The sequence below is a fragment of the Tiliqua scincoides genome, chromosome 2 (assembly GCF_035046505.1).
Source record: "Tiliqua scincoides isolate rTilSci1 chromosome 2, rTilSci1.hap2, whole genome shotgun sequence".
In the NCBI taxonomy this organism is placed as follows: domain Eukaryota; kingdom Metazoa; phylum Chordata; class Lepidosauria; order Squamata; family Scincidae; genus Tiliqua; species Tiliqua scincoides.
The window spans coordinates 52,569,524-52,584,977 of record NC_089822.1 but is presented as its reverse complement, the minus strand read 5'-3'; the positions used below and the strand labels follow the sequence as shown (position 1 = coordinate 52,584,977).

Below are 15,454 nucleotides of genomic sequence, written 5' to 3'. Positions count from 1 at the left end.
TTCTGTACTTAAGATCACTTATTTGACGAGCACAAGAACTATGAAGCTAAATTGTTTAGTTACAATAATACTCTTTAACAGTGGTACTCAAGCTCCCTTGACCCCTGTGGCTGTTGGCCATGACTCCCCATCATGTTCCTGAGGGCTGAAAGTGACATCATTAAACAGGAAGTGGCCAAAAATATTAACTATATTAACTATATTAAATATAATATTATATTTATTATAATACAATATTAAATATATATTAACTATATTAATATCAATTATATTAATCATAACATTAATTAAATGCAGATCTTAAAAATATATTATTAATGCAAAGCAATATACATGCTTCATAAATGATCAGCTGCTGATCACTGTTGGAGACAGGATGCTGAAGTAGGTAGATTTTGCCTGGTCCAGGATGACTCATTTTTTAAAACTTTGTAAGCATACCAATAGAATTGTTTTATCAAATGAACTTTGTGAACAACCAGTCTGACCAACATCACACACACACACCACCACCCACACACCCTGTGGACCCCAATCCAACTAGTCATTTCTCCCATTCTCCTTGGATAGGATTGAACCCTTTATTAATTTTATGAAATCAAATTTTTCCAGCAGCTGGTGGGGAAAACAAAAATAGACCATGAAAATATATCAGAGCTGATAAGGGTTTGGTTAGGAAGCTGATTTGTCTCCTATACTAGGAGATGCACAGCTCAAGCCTATGCATGTCTACTCAGAAGTAAGTCCCATTAGAGTCAATGGGGCTTACTCCCAGGAAAGTGTGGATAGGATTGGGCTGGCAATCACTTCATCAATGGCTGATAAGTATTCCCTTCAAATAGCAAGATTCATCACTTTAAAAATACAGCCTTTGCTCTTTAGTCAAACAACAAGATTAATAAATCACTTTAAAAACAGTACCCTTTTTCTGCTCCTGGCCAAGTAAAGTGTGTGCTTTTCTCTCTCCCCCCTTTGCCAACTGCATGGAAACAACTTTAAGACCCCTGGTGACTGGTAAAATAGGAAGTGTTTTATTTGGGAAGGGGGAGGAAAGCGAGAAGGTTTGGAGATCAAAAGGGGGGAGTGGAAGAGGGAGGGGGTTGAGAAGAGAGATTTCACTTTGATGAGAAGCGATCCCAGGCTGGGAACTAGGAACCAACCAGACAAGGATCATCGAGGGTTAAGGACTGCAAGTTGAGCATGCTCGGTACTTGGCAGATGGGGGTTGGCATTGAAGAGCTTTGGAAACAACATGCAGCGAACACAGGACAGGGCAGCCTCGGAGTGGAGGAAGAAGAGGGTGGGGCAGCAGCAGCCACTCTCGCAGCTGAGCAACTCCTGTTTCTTCTGCTTTAAAAAAAGCGCAAACAACGGGCTCGTATTCTGTCCAGGGGTGTGACTGTATCGCTGCGAGGGGACATCCCGCGCCTCCCCTTTGAGTTCCTGGCGCCGCCCTACAGAGCTGTGCCTTACAGTTTGAATAACACTGCTCTATATGGTAAATGAGTTGATATTTTGCCAAAATTGTTTTAATTGGGTGAACAGAAAGGATATTTTGATAAGAAATGGGAAGCTCTACAGCATGACCTAGTTTTAATATTCTTGACTATACCAAATTGCATACTAAGTATAAAGGAGCTCAGATAACACTGCAGCATCAAAACAATTTTTGATTAAGTGGGGTCTGCACAAGCTTGCAAATTTTCTAAGCTAACAAGCACGTGAATTTAAGTTTCTCATTTATATCTCACTTTAACCACACTGGCTTCGCGTTGTCAATTGCCTGTACTAGGATTATTTCCTGAAAGCAAATTTAACCTTGAGTATCATAGCAATTCAGTAGTTTTCTGGGATATTTCATATTACTGGGATGCCTTAGCAGTGGTGATTCTAGGCAACTATTAGATTACTGCCACACTTTAATACAATATCAGATTTTCTATTCAGTTATTTACACATTATCACGTTCCATAACAACATCTTAAAACTGGATGAAATGTGGCATATTCCAGAGAAAGAAAGATTCTAAGTAGTGGTGTCACTAGGATTTGTTTCAGCCAGTGCAGGCGGCCAGGGTATCACCCCTATGATGGACATCCTCAGAAGCAGTGGGTGAGGCAACACCCTAGGCATGGTGATTCACCACTGCTCTGCCCCACTGGTTTTTTGGCTCTAACTTTTGAGAGAGATATTTCAATGCAGTTTGTTTCATTGCATTCTGTATGAAATTACACATCGAATGATACAGCATTTCTCAAACTTCGAGGGAGCTTTACCCCCTCTGTAAGTCCTTGCGGGGGAATAGGCTAGGGCAGCAAAGCAATCCCCAGGATCATTTTGCTAAGGGAGGGCGAGGGGTGTGTTTTGTATTCATATTTAATTAGATATGGCTGCTGGAGTCTGCAGGAGGTGCAGGGAGCCCTGCGCAGCACTCCGCAACGCTTGGAATGTTCAGAAAAAGCAGGCACAACGCACTTCCATTTTGAGAGGTGCTTTGCGCCTGCTTTTTCTGAACATTCAAGCCTCGGGGGAGCGCTATGGAGGGTTGCACAAGGGTCCCCACACCTCCTACAGTCTCCAGCAGCCCTATCTAGTTAAATGTAAGTACAAAGCATCCCCTTCACTCCCCCCCTTAGCAAAGCGATCCTGGGGATCATGTTGATGCCTCCACCCCTTAAAGTGACAGAGGAAGTGTTACATGAACTGGTGGGTCGCGATCCACCAGTTTGAGAACCACTGATATATAACATGATGGTATTATTCAAAAATACCAAGATTATAAAAATTTTGGCCAGTAGTGGTGTCACCCTCCCCCCGTGCACATCACCCAGTGCAACCCACACACACCCTAGCAACTCCACTGATACTAAGCCAGAACGAAATAGCAATAGAAAGGTCTTTAAGGAACTCCGATGGCATCTAACAGAGACCAATTACGTTAAAAAGACATACTAGGTCTTGCCAAAGTTCCTAATTCCTTGGTTTGGAATACTGCCCATAAAACCTGGCTGTATAATAAACCCGCACAATTATCTGTAGAAATTTTTTTCTAGTTCGGAATGTAAAAACAAGTGTCTGGCACACAGAGTCAGTGGTCAGACTGATCAAGCTGCTTTATAGGTGTGCAAACAGAAATTCTTTAATGTTAACAGTTCACCCTTGGTAAGGCTCTAGCAGACTGCTGCGAACTACATAACCAGACCACCCAAGCAGCCTCTGTGATCTATTCTTTGCCCCAAGTCATTGACACTAAAGGCAACTCAGCTGGAGTTGTACAAAAGCCTAGGGAACAGCGCAACCACTGAGCTAGCTGACCCAAGAAGCCTCCAGCAAATGGGATCACTGAAATTCCTGAGTTCTTCTGATTAAACTCAGGGAAGCTTTCCTAATGGACCAAGGGAAAATTTTGACAGACTACCTTTATACACAACACGTTCCAGACCAAACATGCAAAAACCTACATGGAACAGCCTTTCCCATGGATCTAGCACATGTCTGGATATAAAATCCATGTGGGTTTTGGCATCTGTGAGTTTTTTCCCTTCCCCCCTCCCTCCACAGAATAAGCCAAGTACCTTCCTCCACTTCTTAACCTGTGAATTTGGCGTTGATTGTGTGGGTTTGACTATATCATTGGAAACTTGCATCGTTGTCCATTATCTGGAGGTTTTGAGTTCTCAGAGGAGGGACTAGCATGACCTTTCTCCATGGATAAATCCCCGATTGCATGACTATGCAGTTGTAAATCCCATATGGGGCAGGATTCACACTCTCAGATGTGATTTCCCTCAGATGTAGCACACATACCATCTGGATCTAAGTCATTCCTGCAACTCATTTGACTGACAACAGCCCTTCACTTGCCTCGCTCTCAGCACCAAGTACAGTCTTGTATGATAAGAACAGTCCCACTGGATGAGGCCATAGGTCCATCTAGTCCAGCCTCCTCTATCTCACAGTGGCCCACCACATGCCTCAGGGAACACACAAGACAACAAGAGACCTGCAACCTGGTGCCCTCCCAGGGAATCGTTACACACAGAATAGACAGTATTTTAAACCCTATCAAAATTGTTTACCTTCCCTGCTGTAGCAAAAAATTCTCCATCGGGTGAAAACTTCATTAGATGAACTTGGGAAGCAGTTCTGTACAACAGCAAAAAAGTGCATCATGTTAAAACATTACTCAAAACGTCAGAAGTTTATTAACACCGAACTGAAAGCACATTGTTTTTAATGCAGCTAAAAATAGTTTACGTGAGTTTAAACTATTATGAACCTACATTCTCTACAAGATTAACAACATGATAATTGATGCCACTTGTGGGAACTCTGCCAAGGTCAAGATCTCAGAAGACACAGGAGGTTCATCTGGTATGCTGACTTATCAAAATTAATGTTACCAAATGGGATATCTCATAGCATGGCTTAAGCAGTACATGTAACAAATATATTTGCATTTTGTGCACATTTCAACACAATGGATTTCATGTTCCATCAGTGCCATGCATTTAACAATAATCTTTGAAAATCTGTTGAATTGTTACCACAGATTCACGGGACCTTTCACATATATACAGGCTCTACACTGTAGAGACCGAATATAACTGAGAGCTTTTCAAAATGAAGTCCATCTGAAAGAGAAGGCCTTAAGGAAATATATATTCCCCACAACACACAAATACACTTCTGCTTCTTATCATAAAATTAAGTCAAAACAGGAAAACAAATCTCTTGTCCACTAATACTACTCCCTAATTGTCTCCTGAACAAAGGAGAGTACTTATATGGGACAGTCGTTATAAGACTGAATGCACAAAAATTCTAACGCCTTGACTGAAGCTAGAGAGCTTACATTTCTGCTCTCTTCACAGTCAAGGAGAACTAGTGCCTGAAGGTACCACCATGGTTAAGCAGAAATCAGAAAATCCAGCAGTTGTATTGCAAAGATGCCCCAGCTCTGAGGTAGAGCTCCTTTTTGTGGTACTGCCAGTGCTGGAAGCCAGTGAACAGCACCATACAACACAAATATCTACAAGAATCTGGACAAGAAGATGGAAGGGATAACTTGGATCATACTGTATTTCTGTGGAGAAAGGAAAGAATCAGGTACACTAGGGCAGTGTTTCTCAAACTGTGGGTCAGGACCCACTAGGTGGGTTGCGAACCAATTTCAGGTGGGACCCAATTCATTTCAATATTTTATTTTTAATATATTCGACTTGATGCTACCATGGTATGTGACTGCATTTGGGGAAATGTTACACATCTATACTTTGAATAGGCTATTGTGTATATGGTTTTAACAATGATAGTAAATGGGACTTACTCCTGTGTAAGTGTGGGTAGGATTGCAGCCTAGGATAGTTAAAAAATTTTCCTGCTTGATGATTTCACTTCCAGCCATGATATAACATCTGGTGGGTCCGGACAGATTCTCATTCTTAAAAGTGGATCCCAGTGCTAAAAGTTTGGGAACCACTGCACTAGGCAATTATCTTGTATGTTACCTCTTAATATTAATCTAGGTACAACATAGGAACTCAATGTTTGTTCATCACATTCACAAACCTACAGAAATGATTCAAATTATAGCTAGAGGTGGGCGAACATGATTTTATTTTTTCACAGATTGCAGTGTTTTCCAAAGTTAGAAGTGCAGAAAGTAGTGTTACGTGTTTTATTCAAAGGGCATATTTTTATAAATTATAGTCACTTTAAAAGTGTACTAGGCAGGTGATATATGTGTTATACTGTCAGCAGATGCAGCCACAAGCATACAGAGCAGTGATTTTCAACCTTTTTCATCTTGTGACACGCTGAGAAGTTACTAGAATCGTCAAGGCACACCATCAGTTGACAATTGACAAGGGACACTAGGAGGTTGGTGGGTGCTCACATTCCCTAATGGCCCTACTAATAATGACCCTCCCCCAAATTCCCGTGGCACACCTGCAGACCACTCGTGGCACACCAGTCTGCCATGGTACAGTGGTTGAAAATGGATTATATAAATGTATTAGAAAATATGTAGAGTTGTTAGAGAATTGTTTCATTTTTTTGCAGTTTTTTTTTATAGAAAATTGGGAAGTGCAGAAAGTGGTGTTATATGTGTTTGTTTTGTTATCATAAAAAAACCCAATCTCTTGCATATTTATTAATTCAGGACAACATAATCAAATTAAGCGTCACTCCAAGGAGTCTAAAAAGACAGACATCACAATGCTGCTACATTTCTTACTTGCACTGCCAGACAATTCTCCAGTCTTGAGAATTTGCTTTTTCAGGATGTTCATCTTCTGATGAATTTTCAAAGTTAACATTGGACCACAACTGTAGACAACTGGAACCAGTCAATAGACGAGAGCCTAGATTTTTCAATTTGGTAAACATTAACGATCAATTTTAATTTAATGAAGTCATACTATGTACAGTACCATAATGAGTATGCCTGGAACCAGTAACTTTAGAAGATCAACTTGAAAAGATGACCATTAAAGCAAAGAACAGAAATCTTGCAAAACTCCAACATTAGCACAACACATCTCTCAGGAGGAATCACACCTTTCCCATTGGCTACTCCAGTGTCCAGCCCCCAGGGCCTCCCTTCAGCCACAACCAGGTGGATAGACTTGATAAATGGGCAGGTATGAACAAAATACACTAGAATTTTCTGCCTGGCCTGTTTCTGGAAAACAGCCAGGTGCAGGTTACAGAGGTCATTATGGTGGGCAGTACTAGCCAGCTTGAGCAAGCCAGTGAGTGATAGTACTCTCATATTAGGATGAAGAGTGCCTCTTCACTATAGATGCTTCAGAGTATGTGGGAAAGATCAGTCTAGTTCTACCACCAGTACAAACTACTGAGCTGAACCTCACTCAGCCAACAAAACACCATTTTAACTGTCTATTTGGTCTATTGAAGCTGAATGGATCTCCAAAACAGATTACTAAATAATATCTAAAAGTGTTTCCAAAGTATGAACTATCTTCCCCCATCCCAAAAAAATTCCCAAAGTTTGTAATCATCTAAAAATTAAAACTATGCTACTGAAAATTTTTTTAAAAGTACAAAAATATTTCAAACATATAAAATGTTGGTCCTATTGCCCTTCAGTACCGGGCAGCCCAATCCAATGTGGGGAAGCGCCGGCAGCCTCCACACTGCTCCAGCAATGGCTGTCACATACGTGCCATAAGGCACATTGCAGCAGCCAGTAGCAGAGAGGCACCAGTTGGGGGGCAGTGCCAGTCAATGCTGTGCCTCCATGCTGGTGGGAGGACCAGCAGAAGCATGCGGTGGTAAGTATCCTGCCAAGCAGCAGGAAGGCGTTTCTGGGTGGGGGAAGATGGGGAGGAAGCGAAACTGGTCAGGGAAGGACAACCCAGGTGATGGTTCAGGCCTGGAAGGGGGCAGGGCAATGGCAGAGGGTACCATTGAATCCAACCCTTCCTCCTGGCCTTTTGAGCCCAATACAGTTCTCCTTCATTCTGCACCAGCTAAATATCTGCCACAGCTCCAAGTAAACCCTGAGGAAAACCATCGGAGCTACAAGTGTAAGGGTACCAGTGTTCTCTTACGCCAAGGAAACCTCTGGCTGATTCCCTGGCCCCACAGGATACAGCAGCAGCTGTTTAACCCCGCTGTACCATGGGGCAGCTGCCAGGGATAGGATTGGGCTCTGAGAATGCTTTATAATACAGTGTTGGTTAAACCAGTGGTTCCCAAACTGTGAGCCCTGGCTCCCCAGGGAGCCACAGAAACCAGCCAAGGGAGTTGTGGAACTCTGGAAAAAGCCCACCGCCCAATACAATGCATAGGATTATAGCCCTAATGGGGAGCTGTGGCCTATGGCCCTGTAGGTCAAAGGAGCCACCAGTCAAAAATGCTTGGGAACCACTGGGTTAAATAACTAACTAGATAAATAACTAGTTAAAATTGTTAGACTTCAATACTCCTTTCTACATCTCAAACGAACAAATTCAAGATACAGCTTAACATATAAAATAGTTTCAGTGTCTCTGAAATAAAGTTTCTCTCAGTAGGATACACGGGGTGGATCATAACCCTAGAGCAAATGAAAAGTGCCCACACAGAAGTTTCCCTGCCATCTTCTCTCTAATTTCCCCCTGAAAATTCTCTGAGAGGTAAGAGACTCTCTACAGCAGGATGGAGTGTGGCATGGGGGGTTATTGAGAGAAGGCAAAATAGCAAAAATCAAAAAATAGCAAAAGAAGTGCCTGTGTATCAGGAAAGGCGCACATAACCCAGACAAGACAGTGAAGATTCAGGATCAGAAGGTGGATTTCTCCAATACAGATAAACAATTAGATATGGAAACATTTAATTTATCTTATACTTTGTAGCAATTAAGCAATTGTTACTATATATTCTCTTTAAAATGAAGTTGAAATGTCAATATATTGGATATATACCCAGACAAATGTCATGTGTTACTGCTTCTTAACAAATAAGAATTTCTGCACAATACATCTGCACAATAATCCAGTTCTATATTGTTTATGTATACTCAATACTGCAAAGCTGAATTGTAGCAGTCAAGGAAATATTGCAAATGTTCAGCCTCTAAGAACATGAGAACAGCCCTACGGGATCAGGCCATAGGCCCATCTAGTCCAGCTTCCTGTATCTCACAGCGGCCCACCAAATGCCCCAGGGAGCACACCAGATAACAAGAGACCTCATCCTGGTGCCCTCCCTTGCATCTGGCATTTTGACATAGTCCATTTCTAAAATCAGGAGGTTGCACATATACATCATGGCTTGTAACCCATAATGGATTTTTCCTCCAGAAACTTGTCCAATCCCCTTTTAAAGGCGTCCAGGCCAGACACCATCACCACATCCTGTGGCAAGGAGTTCCACAGACCAACCACATGCTGAGTAAAGAAATATTTTCTTTTGTCTGTTCTAACTCTCCCAACACTCAATTTTAGTGGATGTCCTCTGGTTCTGGTGTTATGTGAGTGTAAAGAGCATCTCCCTATCCACTCTGTCCATCCCCTGCATAATTTTGAATGTCTCAATCATGTCTCCCCTCAGGCATCTCTTTTCTAGGCTGAAGAGGCCCAAACGCCATAGCCTTTCCTCATAAGGAAGGTGCCCAGCCCTGTAATCATCTTAGTCGCTCTCTTTTGCACCTTTTCCATTTCCACTTTGTCTTTTTTGAGATGCAGCGACCAGAACTGGACACAATACTCCATTTCCCCCCCCCCCCCCAGTACTATCCTTATTATAAGTGTCAAAGTCTTCACAAATCCTTCACATACATTCAGGAAAGAAGCTGAAATGTCTTTTTATGGGTTATACCAGATACAAACACTAGTAGAATTAAGTCTTCAATATGAAGTCTATGTAGCATGGGCAGATTCATCTCATCCCAAAGGCAAGTTGGGTTGTGTAAATCAGTAGCTACAGTGAAGATGCAAAATTTATTGTACATGTTGGGCATCCCTTATCTGGAATTCTGAAATCCAAAATATTCCGCAAACCTTAACTTTAAGCACCAAACTTTAAGCATCAACATGCTACAAGTGGAAAATTCCATACCTGACCTCATGTGATGGGCATCACAAAATACACAAAATTACTTTTTTAAAAATATGGTATAAAATTAACTTCAGGCTATATGTAAACAGTGTATAAGAAAATTAATGAATTTTGTATTTAGACTTGGGGCCCCATTCCCAAGATGCCTCATTAGGCACATGCAAATATTCCAAAATATGGAAAAATCCTATATCCAAAACACTTCTGGTCCCAAGCACTTTGAATAAGGGATGCCCAACCTGTACTTTGATATTCCAAGGAAGAAATCTTGTTCTAAAGGGTCTCCATGGGTCTCAACTCTTCTAGTCAGATAACAGGTCTAAATTCCAGTTCGGCATGAAAGATAGCAGGAAGAAACTCTAGAGGCAGTTAGACAAACTGAAACAGTATCTGCACTAAGCACAAGAAAGGAAGATCCACAAGTTTGGGGGTGGGGAGCAAGAAAGCCTACAGTGCAAAAAAACAAAAGATGCATCTTACTGTTTCTTTGACCAAAGTCACTTTTGGTCCACCTGAATTACAATTATTACAAAGTAATGCTGTTTAAACCAATTTTTAAAAAATTATAGTACATTATATGTTCTCGCTCAACATAGCAGAAGAAATAAATCCACCCCACCATCACAAGCTCCAATCTATATTTAAATAAGACAATTATACAATAAGATAGAAAGATGAAAAGGCAATTGGAAGAATGGGATAGGAATAAGGAGAATTTGAAAGTGTAGGATATTTGAGAATAAACATTGAGATCTTATTTATAGCAATAAGCGATACATGCCATAGTAAGCCAAAGGTAAAAAGCTCAGAAGCATTTAATTTTGTGCTTACCAGTAGGGTCCCATGTTAAGTTATGCACTACACATTCCAATGAAATTTGACCAGACTTCTGCCACTGATAATGAAGCTCCTGAAGCAAAACATAAAGGGAATATGAACTAATTCTGAAAGTTTAAATTCAGTTGGAAGACTTGCTGTTTAAACATATCTATCTATCATTAAACATTCTTCACCAACTTTGTGAGAATACTTCCACGTCACTAAGAATACTAACCACAAGTTCTAATGCAATTGTACAAGGTTAACAGTGAAACTGGGTTGAGTATAGAATCAGAGGGGCACCTGTGAATAACCGAGATTGCTTGAGATCATAAAAAAAGAGCATTGAATTAGTGCAATAAAGTAATGCAATAACTGGTATCTTGTAAAATTGGCTGAATAGTTCTGTGTGCGACAAAACTCACTCAGACCCTAATGAAATGACCCTGAAAGTGGAGAAGCAGAATCCTACCTCAATCTCTGAGATTTCAGAGAATCAATGTCACAGTAAGACGTTGCTCCCTGGGAAATGTCCCACATGAGAAAACTGAGGAATCAATATACCCAAACCCCTCCCTTAATTACTCTCAGTACAGCCTCATCATTCCAGGAAAAGCTGCAACATTGGGCTCCAGGGAGAAGCCCAGAACCAGCAATGTTTGGCTGCTTAAGATTTTCAATTCATCAGCCTTACTCAAGAAGTGGAGGCAAACAATCACATGATGGTTCAGGACCCAACAAATCTAGAAGATAAAGCAGCCAGCTTCGCTGTAAGTTTTCAGTTTCTGTCTGATAGCTGCTAATGTAACTTCCATGATTAATGGTCTCAAAGCCTGGTAGATCCAGTTTCTTTGCTGGGCTTTGCCATGGGACAGAGCCCATGCTCTTGCTACTACAGACTCCTCCCTTTCTCAAACTCTCAGAGGCAACAGAATGAATGTGGAAGTTAAACATAATGGGTCTAAATCCTGAAGTCATCTTGATTGGAAAAAAAAACTTGCAGAAGGTTGAAATTTCTTTTCTAGAATGCACAATCACACTCATTACATACACTTCCCCTGGAAATCATATTTAACTTTTGTGCCACTGAGCCAACATCCAATGTAATATCTGCTGATCCACTCATTTTCCTTCCCTAGCTCAGTCTCTATGAGTAAACCTACAAAGTTTCCATCATAAGTGACTAGTTCAAGAACATTAAGGAGATAGACCTCAGGCCCTGATCTTCTGAATTCTCTCTAAACCAAAAAGATCAATACAGAGATGGGGCCTCGGTATCCACGGGGAATATGTGCTCAGACCCCCACTCCCCCCACAGATACCAAAAATCATGGATAAGCAAATCAGCTGCTTCAGTCCCTTAAAGCCTCTGAAAGCCTCTGAAGGTGACCAGAGCTGTGAGGAGGCGACCGGAGGGCTTCTTGAAGCCTGAAGAGACTGTGCACATCCTCCATGGCTTCTGCAGGCTTCAAAATAGCCATTTCAGGCTGGAAAAAGTCACTTCCCGTTTCCCATTTGGGCCGAGTCTGGTTCAGTTCAGGTTCACCGAGGCCCCACTTATATGTTTATGCTGAAGGATCCATTTCCAGTCAAAGATTTCAAAAACACAGGGGACTATTAGTACCTTTACATTCTGTAACAACTATAACTGCATATAAAGTACAAGATGTTGCAGACATCCTGTATTCCCACAAGCCACACATTCACACACACAGAAGATAGAAAACAAAAGTGTTGCATGGTCTATAATCACAATTCTTAACACTTAGCACACCCTGACTTTGGTTCACAATATACTTTATGTACAAAAACACTGGCTCATGGTCAGTTTTCTAACTCAATGACAGAAAACTCCAGAAGCATGATGCTAAATCTAACCAGAGATACTATTAAAGCTCCCTCTAGCTACAGTGCTGCCAAATCTGTATAATTACTTCAAGCTTGCTCCAGAATATGGTTTGAAGGCAATAGAATATGATAATAGGAATTCTGAAATACAGCCATTTCAGATCAGCCTAAAAAGACAAGGAAATATTTAAGTGTAATGGAATACGTACAACATTCTAGAAGTATATTTTCAGAAACACATAGGGTTGGATCTAAAAGCTTCTTGCACAAGTGGAAAAGAGATTCTGCTCACACAAAGGAATAGAATGAAAATTTTGCAAGCTCTTCCCACCACCTCCAATTCCAGACTATTCCTGAGGGTTTGCTGACCTTCAGGATCAGCAGGAGAGGGCAAGTTAAGGCTTCAGCACAACAGAATGGGTAAAAAAAAGTCCCAATTTGCAAGTGCAACTCCACTTACAATTCTCTTGATCCAATTCATGGCACTGCATGGGGAAAAGAACTAGCTCGTATATGAAGAGGTCAAGGCAACAAGAGAAGAAAAGAAACCTCTTAATCATTCTGGCAAGATGGCTCTTACTTGCAGAAGGATCCCACAGCCATTCCGCTGCTGCTGCAAGGTTACTTGGTGCTGACTAATCTTTCAGAGTGGCAAGAACTAGATTGTCTGTGAAGCCACTTCAGATGTAGTGCCAGCTCATGAGGGACTATGAGAACGATTAAGAACGTAAGAAAAACCTCGCTGGATCAGGCCAAGGGCCCATCTTGTCCAGCTTCCTGTATCTCACAGTGGCCCACCAAATGCCTGAGGGAGCTCACAAGACAACAGACACAACCTGTGGCAATTGTGATTGCCCTCCCCTGCATATGGCAATCAGAGGCAGCCTGCCTCTAAAACCAAAAGCTTGCACATACCTACTATGACTTGTAACCCGTAATGAACTTCTCCAGAAATTTGTCCAATCCCCTCTTAAAGGCATCCAGGCAAGATGCCATCACTACTTCTTGTGGCAAAGAGTTCCACAAACTAATTACACACTGGGTAAAGAAATATTTTCTTCTGTCTGTTCTAACTCTCCCAACTTCTGTGGATGTCCCCTGGTTCTGGTGTTTTCTGAGAGGGAAAAGAGCGTCTCTCTATCTACTCTGTCCATCCCCTGCATAATTTTTTATGTCTCAATCATGTCCCCCTCAGGCGCCTCTTTTCTAGACTAAACAGGCCCAAACACTGTAGCCTTTCCTCATAGGGAAGGTGCCCCAGCCCAGTAATCATTTTGGTTGCTCTCTTCTGCACCTTTTCCATCTCCACTATATCCTTTTTGAGATGTGGCGACCAGAACTGGACACAATACTCCAGGTGTGGCCTTACCACTGATTGTATAACTGCATTACAATATTAGCTGTCTTATTCTCAATGCCTTTCCTAATGATCCCAAGCATGGAATTAGCCCTCTTTACTGCCACAGTACATTGGGTCAACACTTTCATTGAGCTGTCCACAAGGACCCCAAGATCTCTCTCCTGATCTGTCACTACTGATTACAGATTACTGATCTGATTACACTACTACTGAAAGATCTCAGCATTTAGCAAGCTCCTCTAATATCCTGAGAACTCCTCCACTGAATGGGCAAGCAATGGCATCAGAATCCCAAGTCCCTCAACACTTCGTCCAGGGAGACACCTAGGAAAGTGACACAGATGCTCCCTTGCTTCCTGGCTCAGTAAGAGTGCCTCTGGGCAACGACAATGACAGCTGTTTGAGTCAAGTTGTGCAGAAGTGGGGAAGAGTTACCATCTAAAAAAATCAGCAGAAACCACCGAAGCAGCACATACCGTCCCAATCACTTTTTATACAAACATATCCTATCGCAGGGCAGTAATAAGGCACAGCCTATTGTCCTCATTTACTTCTATGTTTTTTTAAAAATAATCTTCATAGTATGTGTAAGCAGGCTAGCATTAGTCAACACAACAGTTCCAGTGGCTTCATGCCAGCTTGTATGTGGAAATTATGCGACTGTTAGGAGAAGGGTCACTTGCTGCACCATGATCTCTTCTGGCAAGGTCAGAGGGCCTCTTTAGTATGATTTTGATGACAATTCAAAATCTACCCACATGAGAGGGTTCCAGAGACAGAATATCAATGAGGTCTTAAGCTGGTCTACATTCATGACTAACTGTTATTAAGGAGGAGGCTTTTCCTCCACAGAAATATCTTCACTTCCATATTGCTTACTCATACAGTATACTGGGATGCAATTCCCATTCTTCAAATGGCACATGATGCAACCACCTTGCTGAAGCTTAGTTGGTCTGGGTCTGCTTGGTTTTTGGTCGAACACTGCCTGATAAGTTCACGTATACAACCTTGGGTCTATGGAAAAAAGGTGGAATACATATGTAATAAATAATCTACCTATTAAAAGAAAAAAGCAATTATCTGCTGAGATTATAAAATAACAAATTAAAACATACACGGTACTAAAAATTGTTCAGTGAAGATATTAAGAAAGGTGAATCGCTTACACTGTGATGACTGTTCTTCTGCTTTAGGGACTGAAGTGGTTCAAAGATACAAATCAAATTCCCATAGGATGCTGCAATCTAAAACAAATTTTTAAATAAGAAGTGTTTAAATATACAAGTCCTACGTTTACTTTCATAGCTCTATAAGTTAGTTTCCCCACCCCCACAATTCCCCATCTAGGATAAAGGTTTTGAGAGGTTATCCACAGAAAGTCACAGAAAGTTGTTATCCAAAGCAACAGAAAACTCATTCTTCTTGATGTGGTTGCCTGTAGGTCTATAAAGGTCAAGATACATATTTTTTAAAACAGAGTTAAAGTAAATAATCATGTTTGTTCAATGGATGGAGCAAAGTATTTAGAAAGAGCCAAAAAAGTCATCCATATGAAAAAATTCAAGCTTTAGTTAAAAAATAAGAGGAATATGTGTTATAGATCAGATGATCATATTTGTCATGTCTTTAAACTTTTTTTCCAATGAAGTTCTACAAGCAAGGAATGAGAGATCAAGAAAGATAGACACAAAAACAGAAACTCAGTACACCACTTTTAAGATAGAAGATTAAGAACAAGCACCGATAAAATCAGAGGCTCAAAAAATGTATATCCATAGGTGTACATAAAGAGGTATCTATACAGAAACATAGTTAAATTTTGTGTCTGTGTGAATACACAGAAGCATTACTACG

The 15,454-nt window shown here is 41.1% G+C and overlaps 1 protein-coding gene across 1 annotated transcript in view; it reads right to left on the bottom strand.

The window, feature by feature from the left end:
* Positions 1–15,454, bottom strand: part of DMXL1 (Dmx like 1) — a 108,458-nt gene that overhangs the window by 80,217 nt on the left and 12,787 nt on the right. Inside the window, exons 3-6 of the mRNA XM_066613988.1 lie at positions 14,767–14,844; positions 10,402–10,480; positions 6,242–6,368; positions 4,080–4,146 (exon numbers count right to left, since the gene is read on the bottom strand). Of these exons, the coding sequence (XP_066470085.1) occupies positions 4,080–4,146; positions 6,242–6,368; positions 10,402–10,480; positions 14,767–14,844 (351 nt within the window). The remainder of the gene's footprint in view (positions 1–4,079; positions 4,147–6,241; positions 6,369–10,401; positions 10,481–14,766; positions 14,845–15,454) is intronic.